Source organism: Staurois parvus, unplaced genomic scaffold (assembly GCF_062004578.1).
Source record: "Staurois parvus isolate SC_StPar_1 unplaced genomic scaffold, SC_StPar_1.0 ptg000022l, whole genome shotgun sequence".
Taxonomy (NCBI): domain Eukaryota; kingdom Metazoa; phylum Chordata; class Amphibia; order Anura; family Ranidae; genus Staurois; species Staurois parvus.
Genome location: NW_028317818.1, coordinates 2,554,733 through 2,582,632, shown reverse-complemented (window position 1 = coordinate 2,582,632; position 27,900 = coordinate 2,554,733). Strand labels below are relative to the sequence as shown.

The 27,900-nt window shown below is 39.8% G+C and overlaps 1 protein-coding gene across 2 annotated transcripts in view; it reads left to right on the top strand.

Annotated features, from left to right (window-relative positions):
- The window catches only part of RHBDF1 (rhomboid 5 homolog 1), a 187,423-nt gene extending 160,315 nt beyond the window's left edge, over positions 1 to 27,108 (top strand). For both annotated transcript variants that reach the window (XM_089691722.1, XM_089691731.1), the window contains 5 exons: positions 2,107 to 2,201; positions 8,520 to 8,595; positions 10,889 to 10,989; positions 12,965 to 13,118; positions 26,051 to 27,108. In XM_089691722.1, coding sequence (XP_089547848.1) covers positions 2,107 to 2,201; positions 8,520 to 8,595; positions 10,889 to 10,989; positions 12,965 to 13,118; positions 26,051 to 26,470 — 846 coding nt within the window. In that variant the 3' untranslated portion in view covers positions 26,471 to 27,108. The remainder of the gene's footprint in view (positions 1 to 2,106; positions 2,202 to 8,519; positions 8,596 to 10,888; positions 10,990 to 12,964; positions 13,119 to 26,050) is intronic.
- Positions 27,109 to 27,900: the final 792 nt, after the last annotated feature.

The following is a 27,900-nucleotide window of genomic DNA, read 5'->3' as shown; positions in this document are numbered from 1 at the left end:
ATATAAAAAGGGTTACACATACCCAGAAACTCATATTCTGGATGAATAAAAACTTATACTAAGTATAACCTCCACAGGATTGGTGTATTAGGTAGCCTGAATATTGATGCACACTTGTGTATGATATTCAATGAGTATATGCATGGATGCTTGTCCAAATCCAGATCTGTCTGTTATACTTATATACTTATATTTTTAAGCCAAATTCCTGGAACAAGCATACTGTAAATGAATGTCATAGAAGATCCAGAATTCCTTTACTTGTTATGGGTCAGATAGCAGCAAAGCCAAAATAACAGCATGATAGCATTCTCAGAATTAGAGTTTAGCAGTTACAGCCTTCATGATTCTCTCATGACAGAGTTTCTTTTTTAAAAGTTAAACTAGGTTCTGCTGATTCACAAAATGTAAAGTCAGAATGAATGCTGTGTTGTACCTTCAGGCTCTTGAAGTAGACAATAATACATGTTTACACTGGACCAAGTTTCAAATATACCAATCAAAGAAAGATGGTCTATAAACATATGCAACCAGATTAAAGCTCTGAAGAGCACAGCACATGCTGAGATACACTCTGGAGCACTACGTTGGGCCTATTGAAAATTGGGCTGTGTTGTGTGCAGGACAAATTGTGCAAGTTGTGCTTTATTGCAGCACAGCACATTGCACACCATTTTACTGCACTGCACCACGATGCAATGGTGTGTACAAGCCTTCAATGCAAGTAATTAAGGTAAAGGCCAGTTATTACAGATTTAGGTGATAAAGTGTACTAGTAGCAATTATTCATGATGAAACGTATCCCTGGCTACTCCAAACAGACATAACATTTTTGTTTTTTAGGGCTCATGTACACTGCAGCTGATAAACTCACGTTTAGGAGCTGTTCAGCATTTTTTTTTAGCAGCCCCTGAACTCACCCTAAGGTTTTCCTATGTGTCCATGTACACATCTTCGTTTACAGTCATTTACAGGCATTTGAGTTTACAGTCGTTTTTTTAAACGCAGAAAACTTGTGTTCAGCATTCGATTTTATCAGCGTTTCAAACGCAAAACACCTGTAAACGCAGCTAAACCCTGCAAATCGCGTTTATAAGCGTTTGCGTCTGAAAACATTGAAAACAGGATGTTCCTACCAAGCTTGTCACACATTGTAATGACCAATTCGCACCTCAGACCTCTCCCACCCTTGGAAACAAAAGATATGTCAATGACCATTCACACCTCAAATTCCGCATTAAGACCCCCTGCCAGGTGGCCTTAATGACTCACTCCACCCGACACCATTCCCACCCTTGGAAACAAAAGAAATGTTAATGAGCAACTCACACCTAATCTCAATGCATACTGCTGTCTCTGCTTCTACTCTCTGTATTTCTCTGAAACAGTCTGAAAAAGTTAATAATTTACTACTTTGCAGTGCATTCTGGGCATTTGGAGGTTCTCCTGTGCTTATCTTTAAAAAACGCCTCTAAACGCAAACGCACATAAACGCATTATGAAAACACCGCTAAACAGACTTTTTTTAACCTACGTTTTCCAGCAGTCATTTCCATCGTTCAGAAGTGTCCCATGTACATGTGGCCTTAGGGTTGTATAAAGTAAGGAGAATTATAAACCCTATTGGATTTATTTAGACATCATTGTGCCTTCTGGGGATTATCACATTCTCTAGTTGTTCTGGTAACCATTATCACTGAGATTGAAAGTAAGGGAAAATCCAAAAGTTTAAGCTGTTACTGTTACAGGAATATAGGGGAAATCTTTCAATGTGGATGTTTGTTGTTGTGACTTTCCTCTACCTTGAAGAGATTTCACCTCACTTCCTGATGTGTCAATGGAGCAGGACATAATGGCAAATAAAATACCTGATAGGGTTTTAAAAATCTTGTACTTTATCAAAAACTAAAGAAAAAAAAATTTACTTTTGCTATACTTTAAGGTTTAAAAAAAAAAAAGGAAAAAAGAATTCTGCAGATAATGTTCATGTGTATGGACACTTTTTTCTTTTTACTCTTTTTATTTGTTATAGCAAAAGCTCTTGTGTTAAGAAGTGTGAAACATCTGCTCAGAATCATAGTCAATACATACTTTGGTTTTCTGCAGGTGTGTACTAATAGTACGAATGGGAGTTACCCTAATCATCTGCATATGAACTGTGAAATAACAGGCAGGCCCTGCTGTATTGGAACAAAAGGAAGGTAAAGTATTATTTAATATCATCATATTCACAGTCATAAAAATTTACTTAATTTCTATATTTCATTGGTATTGTTGCAAAATGTTTTTCATGGTGATACTGTTATGATTAGGAATATATGTCAAAGCATATCTTGTCAACACAAATTAATAATGGCAAGTATCTGTTCTGATTAAAGCATATTCCCATATAAGCTGCTAGAAGAAATGGGGTTCCAGATTCTTGAATCTCCTAAAGCTGATCTATGTTCATAAATTGTCTTAAAATCTGTTGGTGCCCCTTGAAGTTGTGGTTCAAAAATGGCCACCAGACTGCCCCAAATACTTACCTATTTCTTGGAAAAGAGTCACTGGGAATTCTTTTATCTACTTTCTTACTTTTAAGCAATTAATAATGTGGGGGAAGAAACTCCCCATACAGAGTGCTGGCATGGCAAGGAGAAACAAATATCAATTGGCCAATGGTTTCTCAGCAGCTGGTTTATACAGTTGTGCTCAAAAGTTTGCATACCCTGGCAGAAATTGTGACATTTTGGCATTGATATTGAAAATATGACTGATCATGTCACAAAATGTTCTTTTATTGAAATGATGATGGTCATATGAAGCCATTTATTATCAAATAGTTGTTTGGCTTCTTTTTAAATCATAATGATAACAGAAATCTGCCAAATGGCCATGATCAAATGTTTACATACCCTGGAATGTTTGGCCTTGGTACAGACACACAAGGTGACGTACATGGGTTAAAATGCCAATTAGAGGTTAATGTCCCACATCTGTGGCTTTTTAAATTGCAATTAATGTCAGTGTATAAATAGTCAATGATTTTGTTAGCTCTTACGTGGAAGCACTGACTAGGCTAGATACTGAGCCGTGGGGATCAGAAAAGAACTGTCAAAAATCCTGTGTAACAAGGTAATGGAACTTTATAAAGATGGAAAAGGACATAAAAGGATGTCCAAAGCCTTTAATATGCCAATCAGTACTGTTAAGTCTCCTATTAAGAAGTGGAAAGTTAGGTGACCTCTGATCATTCACAGATTTCACATGTAGTAAGCAATGATGTCAGAAGTGACATCTTGCTTACTACTATTCATGTGATCATTGATTGGCCAATCATTGATCACATGATTGGAACCTCACACAGAGGTCCCATACAGCGATCGGTGTTCCGCTGTGTCCTCCAGACACGGCCACCCGCTCCTGCAATGCTCCCGTCCGGCCTATGTATATAAGTGGTTAAGTAATTACGTAAAAGGCAAAACGTTTGTTTACATTTTGATAGAGTACAGGAATAACCTCTGTAAGATGTTTTGCCATCGGTGTCTCAATGAGGAGATTTTCCTTCACTTTCTGTCCCATAGCCAAAATAGGAAGTGAGAGAAAATCCTTCCAAAGTGAGACAATTCCTGGATATCACCAGAACTAGTGTCTCCTTTGGAAAATGTCCTCTTTATTACTCCTCTGGGGTCAACCCAAGTTTAGGGGTTTCTTTAAGTTTTGGATCTTCTTAACAAGGTAACAAACAGCAACAAAAATCTGATGGGTGTTGTAATATCTGTCCATTATATCCAAAACTAAAAAAAAAGTTTTGGCTTTAGTTATACTTTAAAGCGGTAGTAAACCGCTACTTTTTTTTCTTTAAACCTGCAAGACAATGGCATAATGTGCTAGTATTATATTATATACATTATAAAGTACATACCTTAGAACAAAGCCCTCCAGAGGTGCGCAGGGCTTCCGTCATCACTTGGTCTTCCTTCCGGGTTCACGTGCTCCGGTCTTCTAACTGGTTGAGCCGCAATGACGTCACTCCTGCGAATGCGCGTGGGAGTTTTGGCCATGGCATGGAGCTCTGAAAGGACGGCACAGGTATGTCGTCCCTTCAGAGCACATGCACCCGTGATGTCACCGGCTGCATGCAGTGTGAATCTCTCCTAAACCATGCAAGTTTAGGAGATATTCAGTGTACCTACAGGTAAACCCTATTACATGCTGACATGTAGGTACAAGTTAAAAAAAAAAACTTAACAGAGGCTGTGTAGAGAGGACACAATAGGGTCCCACTGGTATAGCCTGATAGACCTCTGTAGATAACAAAGACAGAAGCATCATTTTATCTGCAACAATTACTACTACATCCTGAGTTTAAAAAAATCATTCAGGAAGGACTTATTTCCTAAAATGGACACTATAGTAATTAGAGATCTGTGTTCTCTGCTGTCTACAGAGTTCTGTCTGATTACATCACAACAATGTCACTGATTCCTGCCTCTATGTGAGCCTTGCATCTCCCTGTTTAGAACGGCATATTCATGGGGGAAGGGAGAAGAGATTACCTTTCAATGTGGAGCATGCTGCATGAGCTCACCAATCACTCTTCATATCTGACAAGAGCATGCAGTCTGCTAAGCTTTTCAGGACTGTGAGTAAACAAACTTTTACAACTGACTTTAAAACTACACAAAGAAGGGTTTTATAAAACTTATAAATACCATTGGTTAAAACATATAGTAATTCCCGATCTCTCATGAGCTAATACAGATTAAATTTATGATCTAATTTTCATTCATAAATTTCTTATCAAATACATACATTATTCAGAAGCTGATAATTTCTCTAATTAAAAGAGTATCTGTGGCCATCTCTGTTGTCAAGAAGTTAGGCCAGTCATATGCAATTTTCTTTCCTGCAACCACTCACTGGCTGTGTTGATGGGCAATCCCTCTTGTGGAGCCATTGTGTTTTCCCCAGCGGGGGGAGCTGTCCCTGTCAGGAGAACACAGTAATTATTGCTTGGCCGCTGGAAATAATTGCATGAAAAATCCAAAATGCTGGTTGTACCCAAGCCGTACAACAATTGAATTGAGTACAAGCATCCTGCCCATAGATGGTTAGGATCTCGGCCTGTCCCTGCTGAACCGGCCAAGATTCTGACCATCTATGGCCGGCTTAGGTCCGTGAATTTATAGATAATTCAGTCACTCAGTAAAAGATCTAACCAGAATAATGGTATGCATAAACAGAAATATGGGGAACATACCTAACAACATTCCATGTAGCATTGTTAAGCTAGCCATAGATGGGTTGAAATTTGGCCAATTTAGCAGGGACCAACCAGATTTCAGTCCATCTACGACTGTTCCCGTTTGTGAGAACTTAATCTAATGATTGCCGTAGAGAAATGGGCAGATATAAAAAAAACGGATCCATGCATGGCCAGCTTAAGACAGTATATGCCTTCCTTCAGGATTCCAAATTAGCTAGCCAAAGTGTAAAAAACAACTGGATAGTACAGGGAGACTGACTGAAATTGCTAGGAGTACCTTAAGCAGTGAGCAATGGAGAATTGATTTCCCAACTATGGTGACTACCAATGCGAGCGGGCACATTTACACTGACCACTAATATTAAGCAATACCTCCAATTTTACTGTATGTGTTTCTATTATTATTATTTATTTAGTTTAAACGTTATTGCTTAAAATGGTTTTGTTGTTGGGGCTGGGGGTGTAAAAAATTATTTGTCCTGGGTGTCAAATACAATAGGTATGCCACATTTATTTATTTATTACAGGTAGCTCCATCAATCTATGCAGCGTTTTACATATATATATATATATATATATATATATATATATATATTGTACATTCACATCAGTCCCTGCCCTTAAGAAGTTTACAATCTAAGGTCCATAACTCACATTCATACATACACATAATATAGACAGAAGCCAATTAACCTACCAGCACATCTTTGGAGTGTGAGAGGAAACCCACACAGGCACAGGGAGAACATGCAAACTCCAGGCAGATAGGTACAGTTTTTATTTCTTAATTAAAAACTTTCTGCAACGTATTGGTCACACTAATATGTATATAATGAGCAGTAGGAACATTACGTTTTATCAGGAGTTTCTCAAGACCAGAAAATTATTTCTAGGGTTCTTTATGGGTAAAAACATTGAGAAAGTCTGCTCTAGGTATCATGCTGGACTTCACAGGATTCCTGAGTAAAGTTGCAGCCCATATTTTCCCCTTACCTGCTTTGGGCCAGTTTGCTCAATACTGGTTAAAACACAGCCATTGATATCTTTTAGATACAAAGGCAATGTTAGGAATCATTTACAATGGATATAAAAAGTCTACACACCCCTGTTAAAATGTCAGGGTTCTGTGATGGAAAAAAATGAGACAAAGATGAATCATTTCAGAACTTTTTCCACTTTTAATGTGACCTATAAGCTGTACTACTCAGTTGAACAACAAACTGAAATCCTTTAGGTGGAGGAAAGTAAAAATAAAAACTTAAAATAATATGGTTGCATAAGTGTGCACACCCTTAAACTATTACTTCGTTAAAGCACCTTTTGATGTGATTCAAGCACTCAGTCTTTTTGGGTATGAGTCTATCAGCATGGCACATCTTGACTTGACAATATTTTCCCACTCTTCCTTGCAAAAACACTTCAAATCTGTCAGATTGTGAGGGCATCTCCTGTGCACAGCCCTCTTCATATCACCCCACAGATTTTCAATCAGATTCAGGTCTAGGCTCTGGCTGGGCCATTCCAAAACTTTCATCTTCTTGTGGTGCAGCCATTCCTTTGTTGAAGTTCCTCTTCATGTTCAGCTTTCTAGCAGAAGTCTGAAGGTTTTGTGCCAATATTGACTGGTATTTGGAACTGTTCATATTTCCCTCTACCTTGACTAAGGCCCCATTTCCAGCTGAAAAACAGCCCCAAAGCATGATACTGCCACCACCATGCTTCACTGTGGGTATGGTGTTCTTTTGGTGATGTGCAGTGTTGTTTTTGCGCCAAACATATCTTTTGGAATTATGGGCAAAAAGTGCAACCTTGGCTTCATCAGACCATAACACATTTTCCCACATGCTTTTGGGAGACTTCAGATGTGTTTTTGCAAAATTTAGCCGGGCTTGGATGTTTTTCTTCGTAAGAAAAGGCTTCCGTCTTGCCACTCTACCCCATAGCCCAGACATATGAAGAATACGGGACACTGTTGTCACATGTACCACACAGCCAGTACTTGCCAGATGTTCCTGCAGCTCCTTTCATGTTGCTGTAGGCCTCTTGACAGCCTCCCATACCAGTTTTCTTCTCGTCCTTTCATCAGTATTGGAAGAACGTCCAGTTCTTGGTAATGTCACTGTTGCACCATATTTTCTCCACTTGATGACTGTCTTCACTGTGTTCCATGGTATATCTAATACCTTGAAAATTCTTTTGTACCCTTCTCCTGACTGATACTGCTTAACAATGAGATCCCTCTGAAGAAAATGTAAGGAAAGACCTACTAGAACAGCTGAACTTTATTTGGGGGTCAATCAGAGGCACTTTAAATGATGGCAGGTGTGTACTGACTCCTATTTAACATGACTTTAAATGTGATTGCTTAATTCTGAACACAGCTACATCTCCAGTTATAAGAGGATGTGCACACTTATACAACCACATTATTTCAGTTTTTTATGTTTACCCCCCCCCCCCCTTAAAGATTTCAGTTTATTTTTCAATCGAGTTGTACAATTTATAGGTCGCATTAAAGGTGAAAAAAGTTTGCCTCATTTTTTTACATTACAGAAACCTGACATTTTAACAGGGATGTGTAGACTATATATATCCACTGTACATGGATGTAATGTACACAGCGATCAGCATATTGTTTTGTATGCTGCTATATATTAGTCTATTTGTCCATTCACATAGCTGGATAAAGCATCAGAAATGTTCGGCTGTGTACAGGACACAGCTATATCTGGGGCTGTGATTTTGGTCATATTTTACACTGTACGCATGTAAAGTTTATTTGCTAACATTTACAGTACATGCATACAGTGAACAGCATAGAAGGACCCTATTTGCTGCCACCGCTGCTTCTGACATGTCAAATCAACAAATGTGATTATAAACTTTAAGTTTGAATGAGTCATTGGGTGTGCCGGCAAATTGCAAAGCTTATTAGTGTTCAAAATCTGAAGACAATGTTTTGAGGACGAAGGGGGTGACTTATTTTATTTTAAGATTTGTAGTGAAGGAAAGTTTCAGTAAAACCAGTTATTAGTGTCAAGAGGCAATTACATCTTTCACACACTGACAGTTTATGGTGGATACCTTTGTTTACTTCAAAAACGACATGCATTTTTTTTTTTAAAAGACAGTTCAGACAGTTGTCCTCAATCTAAAACTGTTATACTGGGTATCAGAAAGTGTCAAAAGCTTTTCAGTGAACAAAAGTTGCAAATATATTCTTCCTTAATGTTTTAGATATTGTACTGATGTGTTAATCTCTCTTTAGCTGTAAAATAACATCAAGAGAATACTGTGAGTTCATGAAAGGATACTTCCATGAAGAAGCAACATTATGTTCACAGGTATGCTTTGATGGACTGGATTTCACTGTATAAATAAACAGTGTTCCCTGAGAATTTCATTTTCTCTTTTTGTTAACTGGATAATCTACTTGTTTAAGAAAAGAAGCAGAATTTATGTGTTCTTTATAATCTGTGGATATAACAATGAGGCTAGAGAATATCAGGGGGGTGGTCAGAAAATGTGCATATTACAGAAGCCACCTTCACTTGATGACATCGGGGATTAGTGCATGGATTCCATAGTAAACTGCCAGAGGGCCAATAGGAACTTGAAAATAGCATTAAACTGGCTAATGAGCAGTGACATTGACTAAAATATAAGTATTTTTCAATGTATTAAATGGAGTTTGGAATCACAGTTGTTTGTCATTATCAGAGAAATAGTGTCTAAATTCATAAGTCAAGCACAGCTAGTCCCATTTTATTTTTTGAATCTGTCAATACCAAAGGACCAAAGGACTCAAAAGTCAAAAATATGAAAGTGGGGCATCCTTAATACGATATTATAAATAAAAAGTTGGAAATTGCTTTACTACCTAAAGCCAGGCATACATGGAAATTCAGCCTCTTTAGTAGGAACCAGCCGAATTTTGATCCATGTACTCATGGTACCCTGGCCATCGCTAAAGCCTTAAATGGACTCAAAAAAGGGCTTTTCTTTGTGAATCTATGTAGGGAAGCTGATTGTTTGAATAGAAGCAATACTAGCCAGCAGCATCTGTGTGAACAGCCAAAATTCAAACCAGACCCTTTTTAAGCCATGCAGCCTAGGTGGCTAGGAAAGGGAGGGCAGCAAGCATGCAGCCCCTTCTTCCTGAATCATACCAGGCCACGTGCCTTTCAGCATTGAGAGGCTACCTTGCAAGGAGGACAATAACACCTTCCCCCAGCAAGGTACCTTGTCCCCATGTTTTTGAGGGGACAAGCATCTCTTCCCTGTCTGCTTCCCAAGAGAATGTGGAGGAGCAGGAATGGGACAATAGGATGTGCATAACCTCCCCTGGGGAATGTGCAAACGGTACATGTACAAATGTCAGAAGTAAATAAAGACACTAACACCATGAGAAAAATCTTTTATTTGTAAAAAAATTAATCTCACATGTCATACAGCAATGTAAATACAGCATCACCACGTGATGATGTTGCCCTGCTGCCATGGTGACCCACCACTCAACAATGTTTCCATGCCACTAGGACGACCCACCACCTGACCATATTGCCCCCTTCACACTACTGCTGCCTAACGAAAGACTCCCCACCACTGCTGGAATGTAATCAACAACTCTGTGAATCCTGGGTGACATTGTTTGTTTACATTATTAGTGGGATCTGCTATTTAGTAGCAGTAATGCAGCAGAGGCTTCTCGTTGTGGCAGGAAAACATTGTTGAGCAGCAGGTTGCCCAGATTGACAATGGATCTACTGTACATTGCGGACAATGTGATAGATGATGGAATTACATTAGGCGGGCATTCTTTATAGAATTTTTATTAAAATGTCTATTTCATGGTGATTTTGTGTGTTTATGCATATTTAACTTTTTTGGCAATAAGCATTAAGTGGTAATAATGTACCCCATACGTATTGCCCTGGGGGGTAGGATATATGGGGGACCCTTATTGTAAAGGGGGATTCCAAATTCCTGTAATTCCCCCCTCCGTACATTCTCTTAGAAATCAGATATTGGGAAGAGGTCCTTGTTCCCCAACATTAGGATAAGGTGCCTTGCAAGGCTTGGCCACCCCCTTGCAAGGTACCATCCTAATGTTGAAAGACGTGGCATGGTATGGTTCAGTAATAGGGAATTAATTCTCACTCCTCTCACTTTCCTGGCCACCCAGGCAGCCACCACATTATATTTTAAGGGGAACATGTTCCCTATGGCAGTGCCCAGCTACTTCTACCTTTTTTTAACAATAGCTTGCAGATTATCCTTGAAAAAGTTAATCAACTGTAGACTTCTATAGAGTTCAGTTATGTATGTTTGGTGTTTGTGGACCTTGTGCTGAACCTCCTGGAAACCGAACTTTGCCTGACTCATGCCTAGAAAGCAACTGGAGTGTAAACTGTAATTCAGCTAACATCTCAGTGAGGTTGAAACATCATGATAATTTTACTATTAAAATTGGATTACCCATAAAGATGTACCTGCTGAGATATTCTAGTTGTTTGCATGTATTTTATATTAAACTAAAATTGGTATATCTTGCGTACATAATTATGCAGTTGAATTTTCCTATATTTTTTATATCTTGAAAATATAATTATGCAATTGAATTTTCCTATTTTTTAGGTACATTGCATGGATGATGTGTGTGGCCTTCTGCCATTCTTGAATCCAGAGGTTCCAGACCAGTGTTATAGATTATGGCTTTCTCTTTTCCTTCATGCTGGGTATGTTGTATTCCCATTTCCAGTTTCACATTAGACCCATCTATGTACACTATATTTCTAAAAGTATTGGGACACCCCTCCAAATCATTGGATTCATGTGGTCGAATCACCTCCATGGCCAGAGGTGTATAAAATCAGGCACCTAGGCGTGGAGACTGCTTCTATAAACATTTGTGAAAGAATGGGTCTCTCTCAGGAGCTCAGTGAATTCAAGCGTGGTACAGTGGTAGGTTGCCACCTGTGCAATAAATCCATCTGTGAAATTTCCTTGCTACTAAATATTCCACGGTCAACTGTTAGTGGTATTATAACAAAGTGTAAGCAACTGGAAACAATCGCAACAGTAAAGTTTGGTGGAGGAGGGATTATGGTGTGGGGCTGTATATCAAGGATTGTGCTTGGCCCCTTAGTTCCAGTGAAGGAAACTCTTACGGCGTCAGCATACCAAGACATTTTGGACAATTTCATGCTCCAAACTTTGTGGGAACAGTTTGGGGATGGCCCTTTCCTGTTCTAACATGACTGCGCACCAGTGTACAAAGCAAGGTCCATAAAGACATGGGGTGGAGGAACTTGATTGACCTGCACAGAGTTCTGACCTCAACCTGACAGAACACCTTTGGGATGAATTAGAACAGAGACTGCGAGCCAGACCTTCTCGTCTGACATCAGTGCTGGACCTCACAAATGTACTTCTGGAAGAATGGTCAAACATTCCCATAGACACACTCCTAAACCTTGTGGACAGCCTTCACAGAAGAGTTGAAGCTGTTATAGCTGCAAAGGGTGGGCCAACTCAATATTGAACCCTACAGACTAAGACTGGGATGCCATTAAAGTTTATGTGCGTGTAAAGGCAGGCGTCCCAATACTTATGGCAATGTAGTATATATATATAAAAGTATTTTTTCTAAAAAGAATCCTCCCACCACTAGTGATACATACCCTATTTACTCAGTGATGAAATTAACAATAATTAATCCAAAATCATCAGTGTATTACCACATATATACTCTATTTATACAGGGTATATGGGACAATGATAGTGTTAATCCGCAAAATATTGTTAAAATATACTTTAATATATCTGCTTACATGAATAAAATGACAATCGCGCATTCCAAGAAAAAACCCCACTGCCTGGCGATTGTCATTTTATTCATGTAAGCAGATATATTAAAGTATATTTTAACAATATTTTGCGGATTTACACTATCATTGTCCCATATACCCTGTATGGATCTGAATGACCAGGGAACTGGCTGATGATACCAGGAGGGGATGAGATTGGAGAGTGGAGACAAGGAGACTAGATTGTACCTTACAACGATTTTGAGATTTTTGTTCTCTGGAAAGGGTATATAATCTATAAGCATGAGAATTCAGACACCATTGTAGTGAACACACTGAGTGTAACACATCACTGTTGTGACACAAGTTGCTGTGGTTGTTTTTTCTTACATTTTGCACTTATATAAAACACGTGTGGAGTGCTATATACTTTAATGATAATGCACTATGTTGAGCTTTTGATTTTTTTGAGGATCTGTGTGGGAGCTGACTTGTGAGGATCTTCAAACAATACAAAGAGTGACTTTGAGTGGGGCATTTTAATTTTTCTCACTTTTTCTTGTAATTTTTGGAATATACCACATTGGAAACTTATAAATAGAGTATATCTTCCAGTGGGGACACTTGCTTTGGTCATAACTAAGAGAATTTACTATACTTTGTAGAGATTTTCTCTCACTTCCTGTTGTCTACAGGACAGAATAAAACTGACAAAACAGAAAAAATGACAGAGGTCTTAAGCATTCCCTACTTTTTGTAAATTAAAAAAAGGTTTGACTTTAGATATACTTTAAAAATAGTGTAATTTGCGAGTCAACATCACTTATGAAATAATAGGATGTACTATATATTGGGCAGGAATATACATCTAATAGTTTTAGCTTTCATTTTTAATGTTTTACAGCATCTTGCATTGTCTGGTCTCTGTTTGTTTCCAAATGACTATACTACGAGATCTCGAAAAGCTGGCAGGCTGGCATAGAATCTCCATTATCTACATTTTAAGTGGGATTACTGGGAATCTTACTAGTGCCATCTTTCTGCCCTACAGAGCTGAGGTAATCTTACTATACTTACACTATTTTATAGTGATGTGAACATAGAAAGTAGGTTTCCATATTTCAATACATCTAAATTACTGTTTGTAACATTATGTTTGCATGTATATAGTCTAATCACATCAATAGAGGATGATATCTACATGTAAAAATTCTTTCTGCCTATGGGAATTCTGGCTTTTTTTTGGTTCTGGTGCCTTGTTGTACTAATAGTATAAAACAATAGTCAACACTGCAGCTTTGTGTAGATATTGCTGAGATATTTTGCAGCTCATACACTTCTTTGCTGTGTAGGATGACCTATGTCTCCTCACTCATACTGGCCCACTAATACTCTGCTAACAATTTAAGTGGTTAGTTGCACATAGCAAATTCGGTTAGGCTGTTAAACCATATCAAACCCGAAAACAAAATGTTAAGGTGCAACTTTAGGTTAAAGAAAAAGTGGTGAACAGGCAGGAATTTTAACGAAGAAGAGATGTGCTTGGTCTCTTCTGCATTACAGTTACTTACCTGCCTGTCCGCCCCTGTACAGTGAGCTGTGCATTCGTAGCTCACTGTATAAATTAAGCAATGTCGAATCTCACTGAACTTCAGCGCATGCGAGGGAGTGATGTCATCCCTGCTCGGCCAATGACAGTGACTGGCGATCGAGACCCGGAAGCCGGCCGCCCGAAGATGTCAGCAGCCGGGTGGGGAGCAGTGGGACGCCACATCACTGGAGCTGAGGTGAGTATAGTTCCGCTTTAATTTATAACAGCTTACCAGGACTTAAATGTGGTGGCTGCATTTTTTCTTTTAGGCTTTTTCTTTTTTGCTTTATTCTCACCTGGTAAATCTGTAAATATTACACTTGGGTGCCTTTGGGTGGTTACTCTCACTCCTTCACTAGATCTATGGAGACAGACAGTCTACATTCCTGTTTTTTACTACTAGAGGTCTTCCTTTCTACATCTTCATAGTGTGGCAGTGTAATTGGTAATTTACAGGGGATAGCTTGTAAGGGAGATGTAATTATTTACTTTCAATTTGGCTTGCATGAAATTACACAGAGTATTTTTGGCAAGATCAATAGGTATGTTTTGTACTGGCTGTAAAAGTTCTCAGATTAGATTATAAACTCAGGACAGGAACTGATGTGAAAGTACAGTAATGCTACAACCACCGCTAAGGACTGGTAAGCTAGCTATAGTATATTAAAGTTTTGTTCTTTGGTTTAGATTTACTATAAATAAGTATGTACATGACTGTGATGTCAGATTGGTCACACTTAGTGATCTGTCAGGACCATTGTGGTAAGGATGGCAGAAAAAAAAAAATTACTAAAAAGAGTGACTCTATTTGGTCTAACGAGAAACATTCATCCTTGAAGTGATTGTAAAGGTTTTGCACAGAGCAGCCCAGATCCTCTTCTTTTGGGTCCCCTGTCGGCAGTCCTGGCTCTACCCTCCTGCTGAGTGCCACCAGTTGCATGCCTGTTGCTATGGGGGCACTCGAGCAGAGTTGCTCCCGAGCCACCCTACTGTGACATTGTCTATTTATACACATGGCTCGGTCCCACCCCATTCTCTCCCCATTGACTCACTGGCTGTCATTGACAACAGCAGGTGCCAGTGACTCCCGCTGCTGTGTAAGTCAATAAGGGGAGAGTCCCCTGGGAGAGCCGCTGCTCTCATGCACATCGCTGGACCAACATGGGGTTCAAGTACATATAATGGAGTTGGGGGGGGGCTGCATCCAGAAGGTTTTTTACCTTCATGAATACAATGATGTTTCCAAAAACATTTGTCTCTGGAACCACTTTAATTTCCAAAGGCAGTTGGATAATTTCAAAGATTGACATTCTGCACCTGTATTTGTCCATCATACAACTATTCTGGTTATTGCTTATGATTTGATTTTCTAGCACATGCTATTTTTGTGGTCTTTTGTCAACCCTTCAAAATATCTTCCATACAGAAGACCTTAGACTTACAGGCTTGTAGTTAGCAGGGGAAAACCTTGACCCTTTTCTAAATATAGATTCCAAATTTGCCTGGTGCCAACCTGCTTTTACCAATGGCTAAGAAGACAGCACTGACATACATATGTTTACTGTGAGCTCTGTCTTCTGACATAAACTCCTTTTGTGATGCATTATGTCTAATGTTGCTGGCTAGTGAACATGCAAACGTTTGCCTGTTTATTAAAAAACAATACAAGAAAAATGGAATACAAGGTGCCTCAATGAAGCTAAAGCTGGCCATAGACAGATTGAAATTCGGCCCATTCAGCTGAGACCGGCCAAATTTCGTTCAGTGTGTGGCCATCCCTGCTTGGCAGGAGTTGACCTTGGTTGAACAGACAAGTTGGAAAACTTTTGTCAATTGTCGGCAAGGGAGATTACTTCATCCTCCTCATTTGTGTGGATGGAGGAATCTGTTCATTTTTTTTGTTCAGCCCTCTGACTGAATGTAAAAAAACGACTCATCTACAGTATAGCCAGTTTTAGTTTGTTGGCTTTCTAATAGTTACGCCTAACATTGCCTGCTTGCTATATAGTAACATGTATAAAAATAAGGCAGGCACATTACTGAGGGGGGGGGGGGGGGTTGCAACTAAGTTACTAAAGCATTACTGTAGCGTAACCTGTTGATCCTTTTTCCATCCTTATCACAACAGCCTCTTTACTTAAATGTTCTACCTACTCCTTTTGTCTGCTACATTCTGTGACAAGCACACCTGAATGAGAGGGATCAATTCACCTGTAAAGAGCCAGGATGAGTACATATTTTCAGGTTCCACTTGTCTTCCCTAAAGCGATTTCTTGTCCCTTGCCATTGGTAGGCATAAAAAGAATGTAATTTGTATATTAGTGGCTCCCTCTCACTCAGAACCAGGGTTTCCTGAATCATTCTATATCTCCTTGTTGTTCTTATATAAAATCCAAAGTGTAGGCGACCAGATTTTTATCATAGTAGGTACAGTGTGCTCCATCATTTAATGGTTGTCCTAGGTCAGTGGTTCTCAACCTTTCTAATGCCGCGACCCCTTAATACAGTTCCTCATGTTGTGGTGACCCCCAACCATAAAATTATTTTCGTTGCTACTTCATAACTGTAATTTTGCAGTGGGAGGAGTAGTGCCACGTCATTGGTGTCAGTGGGAGGAATAGTGCCCCATCGTTGGTGTCAGTGGGAGGAATAGTGTCCCATCACTGATGTCAATGGGAGGAATAGTGCCCCATCATTGGCATCAGTGGTAGGAATAGTGCCCCATTATTGGTGTCAGTGGGAGGAATAGTGCCCCATCATTGGTATCAGTGGTAGGAATAGTGCCCCATCATTGGTGTCAGTGGTAGGAATAGTGCCCCATCATTGGTGTCAGTGGGAGGAATAGTGCCCCATCATAGGTGTCAGTGGGGGGAATAGTGCCCCATCATTGGTGTCAGTGGGAGGAATAGTACCCCATCATTGGTGTCAGTGGGAGGAATAGTGCCCCATCATTGGTGTCAGTGGGAGGAATAGTGCCCCATCATTGGTATCAGTCGGAGGAATAGTGCCCCATCATAGGTGTCAGTGGGAGGAATAGTGCCCCATCATTGGTGTCAGTGGGAGGAATAGTGCCCCATCATAGGTGTCAGTGGGGGGAATAGTGCCCCATCATTGGTGTCAGTGGGGGGAATAGTGCCCCATCATTGGTGTCAGTGGGGGGAATAGTGCCCCATCATTGGTGTCAGTGGGGGGAATAGTACCCCATCATTGTTGTCAGTGGGGGGAATAGTGCCCCATCATTGGTGTCAGTGGGAGGAATAGTGCCCCATCACTGGTGTCAGTGGGAGGAAAAGTGCCCCATCACTGGTATCAGTGGGAGGAATTGTGCCCCAACACTGGTGTCAGTGGGAGGAATAGTGCCCCATCATTGGTATCAGTGGGAGGAATAGTGCCCCATCATTGGTGTCAGTGGGAGGAATAGTGCCCCATCATTGGTATCAGTGGGAGGAATAGTGCCCCCATCATTGGTGTCAGTGGGAGGAATAGTGCCCCATCATTGGTATCAGGGGGAGCAATAGTGCCCCAACATTGGTGTCAGTGGGAGGAATAGTGCCCCATCGTTGGTGTCAGTGGGAGGTATAGTGCCCCATCGTTGGTGTCAGTGGGAGGAATAGTGCCCCATCGTTGGTGTCAGTGGGAGGAATAGTGCCCCATCGTTGGTATCAGTGGGAGGAATAGTGCCCCATCGTTGGTATCAGTGGGAGGAATAGTGCCCCATCATTGGTGTCAGTGGGAGGAATAGTGCCCCATCGTTGGTGTCAGTGGGGGGAGGAATAGTGCCCCATCGTTGGTGTCAGTGGGAGGAATAGTGCCCCATCATAGGTGCCAGTGGGGGGAATAGTGCCCCATCATTGGTGTCAGTGGGGGGAATAGTGCCCCATCATTGGTGTCAGTGGGGGGAATAGTGCCCCATCATTGGTGTCAGTGGGGGGAATAGTGCCCCATCATTGGTGTCAGTGGGAGGAATAGTGTCCCATCACTGATGTCAGTGGGAGGAAAAGTGTCCCATCACTGGTATCAGTGGGAGGAATAGTGCCCCAACACTGGTGTCAGTGGGAGGAATAGTGCCCCAACACTGGTGTCAGTGGGAGGAATAGTGCCCCATCATTGGTATCAGTGGGAGGAATAGTGCCCCATCATTGGTGTCAGTGGGAGGAATAGTGCCCCATCATTGGTATCAGGGGGAGCAATAGTGCCCCAACATTGGTGTCAGTGGGAGGAATAGTGCCCCATCGTTGGTATCAGTGGGAAGTATAGTGCCCCATCGTTGGTGTCAGTGGGAGGAATAGTGCCCCATCGTTGGTGTCAGTGGGAGGAATAGTGCCCCATCGTTGGTATCAGGGGGAGCAATAGTGCCCCAACATTGGTGTCAGTGGGAGGAATAGTGCCCCATCGTTGGTATCAGTGGGAGGAATAGTGCCCCATCGTTGGTGTCAGTGGGAGGAATAGTGCCCCATCGTTGGTGTCAGTGGGGGGAGGAATAGTGCCCCATCGTTGGTGTCAGTGGGGGTAGGAATAGTGCCCCATCATTGGTATTAGTGACACCAATGATTGGGCACTATTCCTCCCACTGACACCAATGATACTTACCTTGCTGACCCCTGCTCCAGCCTGGGCTCGCTCGCTCCCTCCCTCTCCCATGGTACAGACACTTACCGGTCAGATGTCTTCCTTCTCCGGCCGCTCTCCTCCTCTTCACTCGCTCGATCTTCGCGGTGCCGCTCGGCTCCTCCTTTCCAAGCTCCACCTCCTTGCCGGTGATTGGCCGCCTTTGTGCCTCTCCTGAGCTACAGTTCCGGCGGCCAATCACCGACGAGGAAGGATTGATCCCGGGGGTGTGTCCAGATGACAGGGACGGCATGTCATCCCGCCCACACCTGGAGACGGATCAAGGAGCGGTGTCTCGGTTCTTAAGGCCATCGGAAATATGTGTTTTCCAATGGTCTTAGGCAACCCCTGGGAAAGTGTCGTTCGACCCCCAAAGGGGTCGCGACCCCCAGGTTGAGAACCGCTGTCCTAGGTGGTCTACCTTGCAAGTAACCTATGTTCCCTTTTTCCTGCTACATTTTCTACTTCTACGTTCCATCTTTGTAGAATGGCTCTGAATGTTTCCTGGGTCCTTTCTCCATTTTTTGTCCAAACATTCTTGAAGTAGTGTTTGTGAATTATATTCTGTTCTTACACATGGGACTACTGGCCACCTTCTGCCACTCCAGCCTGCCTCTTGCATGCAAGTTCCTCCATACTGTCCATCTCTATTATGGTGGTTCTGAGTGTATGGTAGTGACTTTCACACATGAAACATTGAGCCTCTTTACTACTCATGCAGGGAAGTGCTATTGCTGGAAGGACATGCAGTCTGGATTCCATTTTTCTTCTAAGGAGATTTCTTGTTATTATTATTTCTCTTTATATCACTTTGATTCCAGTATGGGTTTTACAAGAACTCTTGTTTTTTATATATATATATATATATATATATATATATATAGTTGTGTTCAAAATAATAGCAGTCAGACATCACTAACCTGATCAATCACTGTTTTTGGTAGAAATTATATTTCTACATGGCAAATAATTGACTAGCAGGTGTAGTAGAGTAATAGAAATCCAACAGACCCAACAGTCATGACATGCATGCTGCTGATTCTGTGTAATTGAATCACTAATTGAAAGGGGCATGTTCAAAATAATAGCAGTGTGGAGTTCTATTAGTGAGGTCATTCATTCTTTGAAAAACAGGTGGCAATTATTGCCCTTATTTAAGGAAGGAATGCAGCAAATGTTGTACATGCTGGTTACAGTGCATTTCTCTCTGAAATTCTGAGGAAAATGGGTCGTTCCAGACATTGTTCAGAAGAACAGCGTACCTTGTTTAAAAAGTTGATTGGAGAGGGGAAAACATATAAAGAAGTGCAGAAAATGATAGGCTGCTCAGCTAAAATGAGCGCAAATGCTTTCAAATGGCAACCAAAATCTGAAAGACGTAGAAGAAAGCGAAAAACTACCATTCAAATGGATAGAAGAATAGCCAAAATGGCAAGGACTCAGCCAACAGCCAACAATCAGCTCCAGGAAGATCAAAGAAGGTCTAAAGTTACCTGTGAGTACTGTTACAATTAGAAGACGCCTATGTGAAGCCAAGCTATCTGCAAGAAGCCCCGCAAAGTCCCACTGTTGAAAAAAAGACATGTGTTGAAGAGGTTACAATTTGCCAAAGAGCACATTGACTGGCCTAAAGAGAAATGACACAACATTTTGTGGACTGATGAAAGTAAGATTGTTCTTTTTGGGTCTAGTGGCCGGAGACAGTTTGTCAGACGACCCCCAAACACTGAATTCAAACCACAGTACACTGTGAAGACAGTGAAGCATGGTTGCGCAAGCATCATGATATGGGGATGTTTCTCATACTACGGTGTTGGGCCTATTTATCGCATACCAGGGATCATGGATCAGTTTGAATACATCAGAATACTTGAATAAGTCATGCTGCCTTATGCTGAAGAGGAAATGCTTTTGAATTGGGTGTTCCATCAAGACAATGACCCCAAAGACACCAGTAAACGTGCAACATCTTGGTTACAGACCAACAAGATTGACGTTATGGAGTGGCCAGCCCAATCCCCGGATCTTAATCCAATAGAAAACTTGTGGGGTGACATCAAAAATGCAGTTTCTGAGGCAAAACCAACAAATAGAGAAGAACTGTGGAATGTAGTCCAATCATCCTGGGCTGGAATACCTGTTCACAGGTGCCAGAAGTTGGTTGATTCCATGCAACACAGATGTACAGTTTTGATTTGGAATAGAATGTGTAGTGTTCCCAATGCATTTGTGGGTAGAACACAACTGTATATATATATATATATATATATATATCACAGTACCTTACCAGACAATGCCTTCAGCTTCTTTTTTATGCAGAAGGTTGTCTCATTATTAGGGCTTCTTCCAGGGTCAGAGAGGGTTATGAGTTACTACCTAGAGATGAGCTGTGTCTACACAGTTTAGTTCCCTGCTGCTGATGCCCACCTTGCTACAAGGGTATAGCCTATATAATCACTGAAGGGGGTTTAGGAGATTCTTCTTTTTACCTGCTTTGGACTAGTAACAGCTAGATAATTCAAAGGATTCTTCCTCTCAGAGTCTCTTGGACTGAGAACCAAGTCACTTCTTTCTTTACACTGCTTTGATGCAGTGTTTTATGTCCTATAAAATAGAGCTTTAGAACTTGATGTAATGTTTGCATCATAGGCTCCACCATATAAAACCTCTAACTTTGATCCATCCACTTTCTCTGATTTGGAGGTGGTGATTAATCATAATTCTTCCTCAAATGAAGATTGAGCAGAAGAGGAAGAAGGGAATAAGAACAAAGTTTTCAAGAATAAAAAAGGAGTTTTATTTCCAGTGGATAAAACATGGCATTTTGGAAGGAAATCTGGGATTTTACCCAAGGAAGGAAGGATAGCAATGTTGGTTGAGGGAAAAAAAGTATGAAAGCCCCGATGAAAAACAAAGCAGTATATTTTCAATCCACAGAAGCAGCAAAAGTATGATAGAAAAAGAATGATAGGTTCACCACAAATGTAAAATATGCCTGATTTATTTTTAACCAAAGAACAGAACAGCTAAAGTGGACATAGCCATATCAACTGTATGGCTTAACAACTTTTTGACCAGAAATCAGGTATTATGTTTCAAGGAGCTTGGAAAGCAGCATGTCAAGAGAAGAGATCATAGCATTATTACCAGTCCTCATGAAGTCTGACCTGATGGACTCTTTTCTTTTTACGTTTCAATTTTAACTGAAAAATGGGACCCTAACAAAAAAGAAACTAATAGGGCCGCACCCAACAGTAATATTATTAATAATGTGTACAAGGCACCATAATGTCTGCAATAATATTGCAGTTCATTTATGGAGCTAAAGGTCTACCTTGAAAACTTTGAGATGGTGATAGAATGGGCCTAATCCTACAATTTGGCATGCCCACATCTTCTTCCTTTTTGCAACTGTTGATTAAACAGTCTTCTGGGATCTATATGATCGTGGCTCCTTGGCTGCCTCATGGAAAATCAGGTGCCATCGTTTGAACTGTGTGCAAAATCTCCCTAAGGAAGCAGGCTTTTGTCCTGCGAAATGCGTAGGAGGAAAAAAAAAGATCTCAAGATACTACACACAAGCTGTATATACACCCATTGTATTGTATATGGGAATTCTTTGTAATATTTTGTATATCAAACCTGATGATTTGTACAGTCACAACATGTAATGTCTACATGTTTTTATACATACAGCACTATTTATGTTCAGATTCTCTATCTCAGTTATGCTTTTAGTGCTGTGGAATAAAGATATATACTTTCATAATCTGTGTATGGAGTTTTGTCAGTATGGTGCCTAGTAAAGCCCCATTAGTTTCTTTTTTGTTTGGGTCCCATTTTTCAGTGTCTTTTCATTAAGGGGTATGGCACCAGTAAAACCCATTGTCAATGGTAGAGACCATTATACAAATGTCTCTCTCTCTTTCCTTCTCTGTAATAGCGTTTCAATTTACCCTCTCTTATGTGCCAGGACACAAGAACAAGAAAGCTGATGCACTTTCCAGACAGTTTGAAACTTCTGAAGTTGTTCAGCCCATTGAACAGTACATAATTTCACCACACTAGCTTGTTGCACTAATCTCCACAGCCCTTCTACAACAATTACAGGAAGCCAAGAATTGTATTCTCCACGATCTGAAGATGCTGCCCGGTTGTCTGTTTGTAGTCTCAGGAAGGCTGTACTTCTTTGGGCACATGAAGAGTATTGTCTGGTCATCCTAGTGTCACTATCACCCTGAAGACTTTGGAGCGCCATGTTTGGTGGCCAGGTATGAAAAAAAGATGTTACAGATTATGTGGCCACCTGTCCAAGTTGTGCTGCTAATAAAATTCCATGCATATTAGCCACCGGCTTGCTACAACCATCCACCACAACTCGACAACCTTGGACAGATTTGACCATAGACTTTATCACAGATCTACCCAAATCTGCTGGTATGACTGTAATATGGGTCATAGTGGATCACTTTTCTAAAATGTATCACTTTGTACCATTGTCTGGACTACCTACAGTCAAAGCATTGTCTTCTCTCTTCTTATCTTCCCATATTGTTAGAAATCATGACATATCTGCCAGTATCGTGTTCCAAGTTCATTTCTTGATTCTGGAGAACTTTGTGTAAGAAGCTGGGGGTAACAGAGTCTTTCTCTACCTCACACTACCCACAAACTGAAGGACAAACCAAACCCGCAAGACCTACCTTCAACACTATAGCAACTCATTACATTACAGTTGGTCTTTGTATTTGACTTTTACTGAGTTGGCCAACAACTTGGCACAGTGCCCTTCATACCACACCTTTTTATGCAGCCTAGGCTACCCATGTACTTTTTCCATACTGCAACCACCTTCTGGTGTGCCAGCAGCAGATCAGCAAATAAAAAATATATTTCTATGCTGGAGAAAGAATCGCTTGATTCTACAAAATGCAGCAGGCAGGTTTTTTTCACCGTCATTTTTGCAAAAATGGTGGTGTTCTGGCAGGTCCTCATTTAGTGGAGAAGAGATTGTTCCAGGTTAGAAGGGAACAGTTGGGGTTTCTAGGCAATGTGTTTTGAAGGTTTGCTTCCTTTCTCAAGCCTAAGGAGTGCTCTATGGCATGACAGTTATACGGTTACGGAACTGGGGGCAGGCAGCAGAATGCAGCAAATTGCAAAAACTAAAAAGTTTATTTGAGCACGGGACTGTTAAAAAGGGAGACTTCATATAAAAAAAAGAGAAGGATCTATGTATTTCAAGCTGCTTTTAATAAAAAAAATAAACATAAAAGATGTGCTGCTTTTGTAACATAACCTATTAATATGTATCTCATGAGAAAGACCACTAGAGGGAGTGTTGAAACCATAAACATCTAGGAGACTAACTACTGAAGGAAACAATGTAACACTATTAGGTAATTGATAGGGAGAAGGTGGAGACTATTTCAGAAAAATGGGCATATTTAGAGAAGGGGGAGCTGTAATATATTTAGGGAAGAAAATAATTACAATTGCCTAATTATACCAAAAAATAGCCATAATTTCCACTATTAAATTATGAACAAAATAATGAAACTAATAGAGAATAGTGCTGACATCTATTTCCTCATTTAGCCTGTTCGGGTTCAGTGGGTTCAGAGTGAAAATACATCTCTTGTTGCAGAGCTTTCTAAATCTCTCAGCAGAGGAAATGTTGCTGGGAATGTTTGAGTGCAAATAGTCATAGGTCATTGGCGGATTTATTATGTTTGACAGCAAAATGTTTGACATGTCATGGATTAATGCAACCTTGCTGTATAACATGCAGTATGTTTTCCTGGAATAATTTAAAAAAGTAGTTTTTTTAAGCGAAATGTATGCATAAGTCTTGCATCTCAATTTTTGCAGTAAAAAAATCCTTTCAGGTCCTTAATAAAGGGTAAGAAAGGAGTGGCAGTGGTTGGCTCCCTTATCACGCTGGGTACTATTTTATTAGTTGTGATAATTGGGCCTAGAATGAGATTTTGTTTTAACTTACAATATATTGCCAGAGGTATTGGGACACCCCTCCAAATCATTGGATTCATTTGTTCCAATCACACCAGTGCACAAAACAAGGTCCATAAAGACATAGATAAGCGAGCTTGGGGGGAAGGAACTTGACTGACCTGCACAGACTCCTGACCTCAACCTGATAGAACACCTTTGGGATGAATTAGAGAGGGGACTGTGAGCCAGGCCTTCTCACCCAACATCATTGCCTGATCTCACAAATACGCTTCTGGAAATATGGTCAAACATTCCCAAAGACACACTCCTAAACCTTGTGGACAGCTTTTCCAGAAGAATTGAAGCTGCTATGGCTGCAAAGGGTGGGCCAACGCAATATTGAACCCTACAGACTAAGACTGGGATGCCATTAAAGTTCATGTGCGTGGAAAGGCACAATACTTTTGGCAGTATAGTGTATGTTACTTTTCTTGATAGTGCTTTAAATGGCTCTATGGACTGTGTTATATTTTAAAAATTATTTTGCTCAAATAAAGTATCTTAATTGTACAGTACAGGACACAGGACTTGCATGCTTATAGTATGTATGGGTTATATGCAGCTAACTTCAGGTGATTGGTGAACTTGCTAGGGCCACCGCTCCCCAGAGCACCCCATAAAATCCCATCTACACCACTCTGTGAGATGTGATGTTGTGCAAAGGTACTTAGGTGATAACATATAAAAGACTTTTAAAGTATAGTCAATGGACAATTTTGGGTACTGAAGCTTATTGCCATTTTAAGTGTGTACGCAATTTTAAGGCATGACATGTTTGGTATTGATTTAGTCATTGCAACTTTATCTGTTATATCATCTGTTATAATTTATCAAAAACAGGTAATATATTCTGTTGTTATGCAGTAAAATTAACTTTTTTTCCTGAAAATTTGCATTTAAGAAACGTGCGCTAATATCATGTGCTATAAACAATTGCAGCTACCACCATTTTATTCTCCAGGGCTTTTGCTTTCTGAAAATGTATAACGCTGGGGGGGGTTAAAGAATCTTCAGCCTAAAATGTGTATTTTAACATGGGTGAAAAGACTGGAAAAATAGTATTGAAGTAGTTAAGGCTATATCAGCATTTGTACTTATTTGAACATGAACTTTGCACTTCTACCCTTAAATTACTGTTTTATATTTCATCTGATGTGCATAAATCCTTCAGCATACATCTAGCATATATCTGCATTAACAGTAATATAAATTGGGGAATCAGTAAAATACTCCCCTCTATATTTGCTGTCCTGACAATGAGTATTGCTGTTGTTTGTAACTTACTTTCTTTAAGGATGAATGTATTTTCCTAAAATGTATGAAGTGTAAGTACCTACATTTCACTAGATATCAGCCTTTTTTGGTCCATGTATAGCAAAGCTCAGACTGAAGGAGGGAGAAAGAGCATGCTGATAGGTGGATAAAACAGATAAGAAAGCCTATTACCCAGTCAGTGTGTGGAGTGTGTATTAGACCTATAAGTGTTGCTGAACTGCAATAGCGAAAAACCAGGTCTCTCTTCTTGCCAGAAAGTGTGGTGTAAATCTGAAAACTGGATGAAAAGTAGTACAATTAAGTTGATATATAAAACCACTCCCTTGCATGCATTTCATCTGTGTATTTAGATGTTTGCACGACGTTCAGCTTTAATCTATTACATACTGGTTTACAGTATAAGTATACATCTCTTTTGCCAGTGTTAACAGGCCATGCTATTTTATTTAGTAATAACATTTTTATTTCCTACATAAATTATAGTTTAATATTTTTAATTTTGACTAGGTTGGACCAGCTGGATCTCAGTTTGGAATCTTGGCTTGCCTTTTTGTCGAACTCTTTCAAAGCTGGCAGATTCTAGCAAGACCGTGGAGGGCTTTCTTCAAATTGCTTGCTGTTGTCATCTTCCTATTCACGTTTGGACTCCTTCCTTGGATTGACAATTTTGCTCATATTTCTGGCTTTATTAGCGGCTTCTTTTTATCTTTTGCATTTCTTCCGTATATTAGTTTCGGCAAATTTGACTTATACCGGAAGAGATGCCAGATAATTATATTTCTACTCATATTTTTTGGACTGTTCTCTGGTCTAGTGTTTTTATTCTATTTTTACCATATCAAGTGTGAATGGTGTGAGTACCTAACCTGTATTCCATTTACAGATAAGTTTTGTGAGAAATACGACCTTGATGCACAACTTCTTTGACACTAACTAGAGATTTTTATCTAAGCAATATTTTTAAGATGTTTTTTATGTTTTTAAAATATGGTGTTATATGGTTATTATTAAAGGTACTGAAAAAAATAACATTTATTATATCCCGCCAAAGATGACATTAAGATTATTATTGGGAAGTTTCCCATATTGGCACAATGATTAAAAGTAACGGGTATACCGAGAGATCATCTTTGCTATGCTGTGGGATTTACATTTTTTTTATCTATATCTATATTAAAAAATATATATCTAATGTGCACATTTTTAATTTAATCTGTATATATAGCATTTGATAACCTTTGCTAAAATGTGTCTCAGATGGTTTTACTATCTGAAATTATTTTACTATCTGAAAACAGTATTTTTTCATTGTTCACTTTTACTGAACAACAGTGTGACGTCTTTTTGATGAACTAATTTCATTGGTAGGTTTTTAAATGTATTTCTACTGAAGGCAAAGCCGCAGTAATCAAACCACAGGGTAGCGTTTTAGCTGCTTTGTCTGTTAAAAAAAAGAAAAAAAAAGTATTGCATACACCATTTTTAAACACTACTTTTGGTATATTTGCAACATTTCTACAAGTATGGACACATCATAATAAAACAGAAGACTTTACTTGCTACAACTTACTTGTTTTTCTTTTAATAAACTGTATTAAATATTGTGTTTCCTATGCCAGTCCTCAAGGACCATCAATAGTTTGTTTTTTAGGCTTCCAGGTAATTACACAGCTATGTTTATTATACGTAGTTTAAATAGTACACACTAATCATTTCAACCTTAGAGCAGCTCTGGAAAAGGTGAATTATTATGCATGCCAAACACACAGCAGTTTTCTACCCATTAGAAATGTGAGTGAGAGATGTGTCATACAAACATTATTTTAAAGGGAAACTATATTGGTTTAAGGTCAATTTGAATTTAATTTAATTAAATAGTTTCAACTGACCAGAAAAATATGTTTTTTAAGTCCTGCCCATAATAAGTAAAAATGTATAAACCACTATACATTCCCTTTGACTTCATTGCCAAATCTCTCTTTTATGCCCATGGACATGTTTTTGTCTTATCAGCAGACACTTGCAGTAGCCTAACTTTTAAAAGGACAGAAGATGACAAATTTGCTATAGCCAATGACATATATGACTGGGTCTAAATGGAAAAAAGTATAAAGGTGTAAAACACTCCATCTTTTTTCTTTGTGTCATCATTCTCCTTTTGTTCCCCCAAATTGGCTATTACTCCATCTGCAAATACATCTCTCCACCACCAAATACTGTGTGGCATGCCTCAACAGAGACAGAGCTTTTAATGCATTGTGCTTTATGCCCAGATGACATAGCAGTGTTACGTCCCCCCTGGGGCTGCAAAGGCTAGTGATCCAAGCACACCACATTGTCAGATGACTATCCAAGGC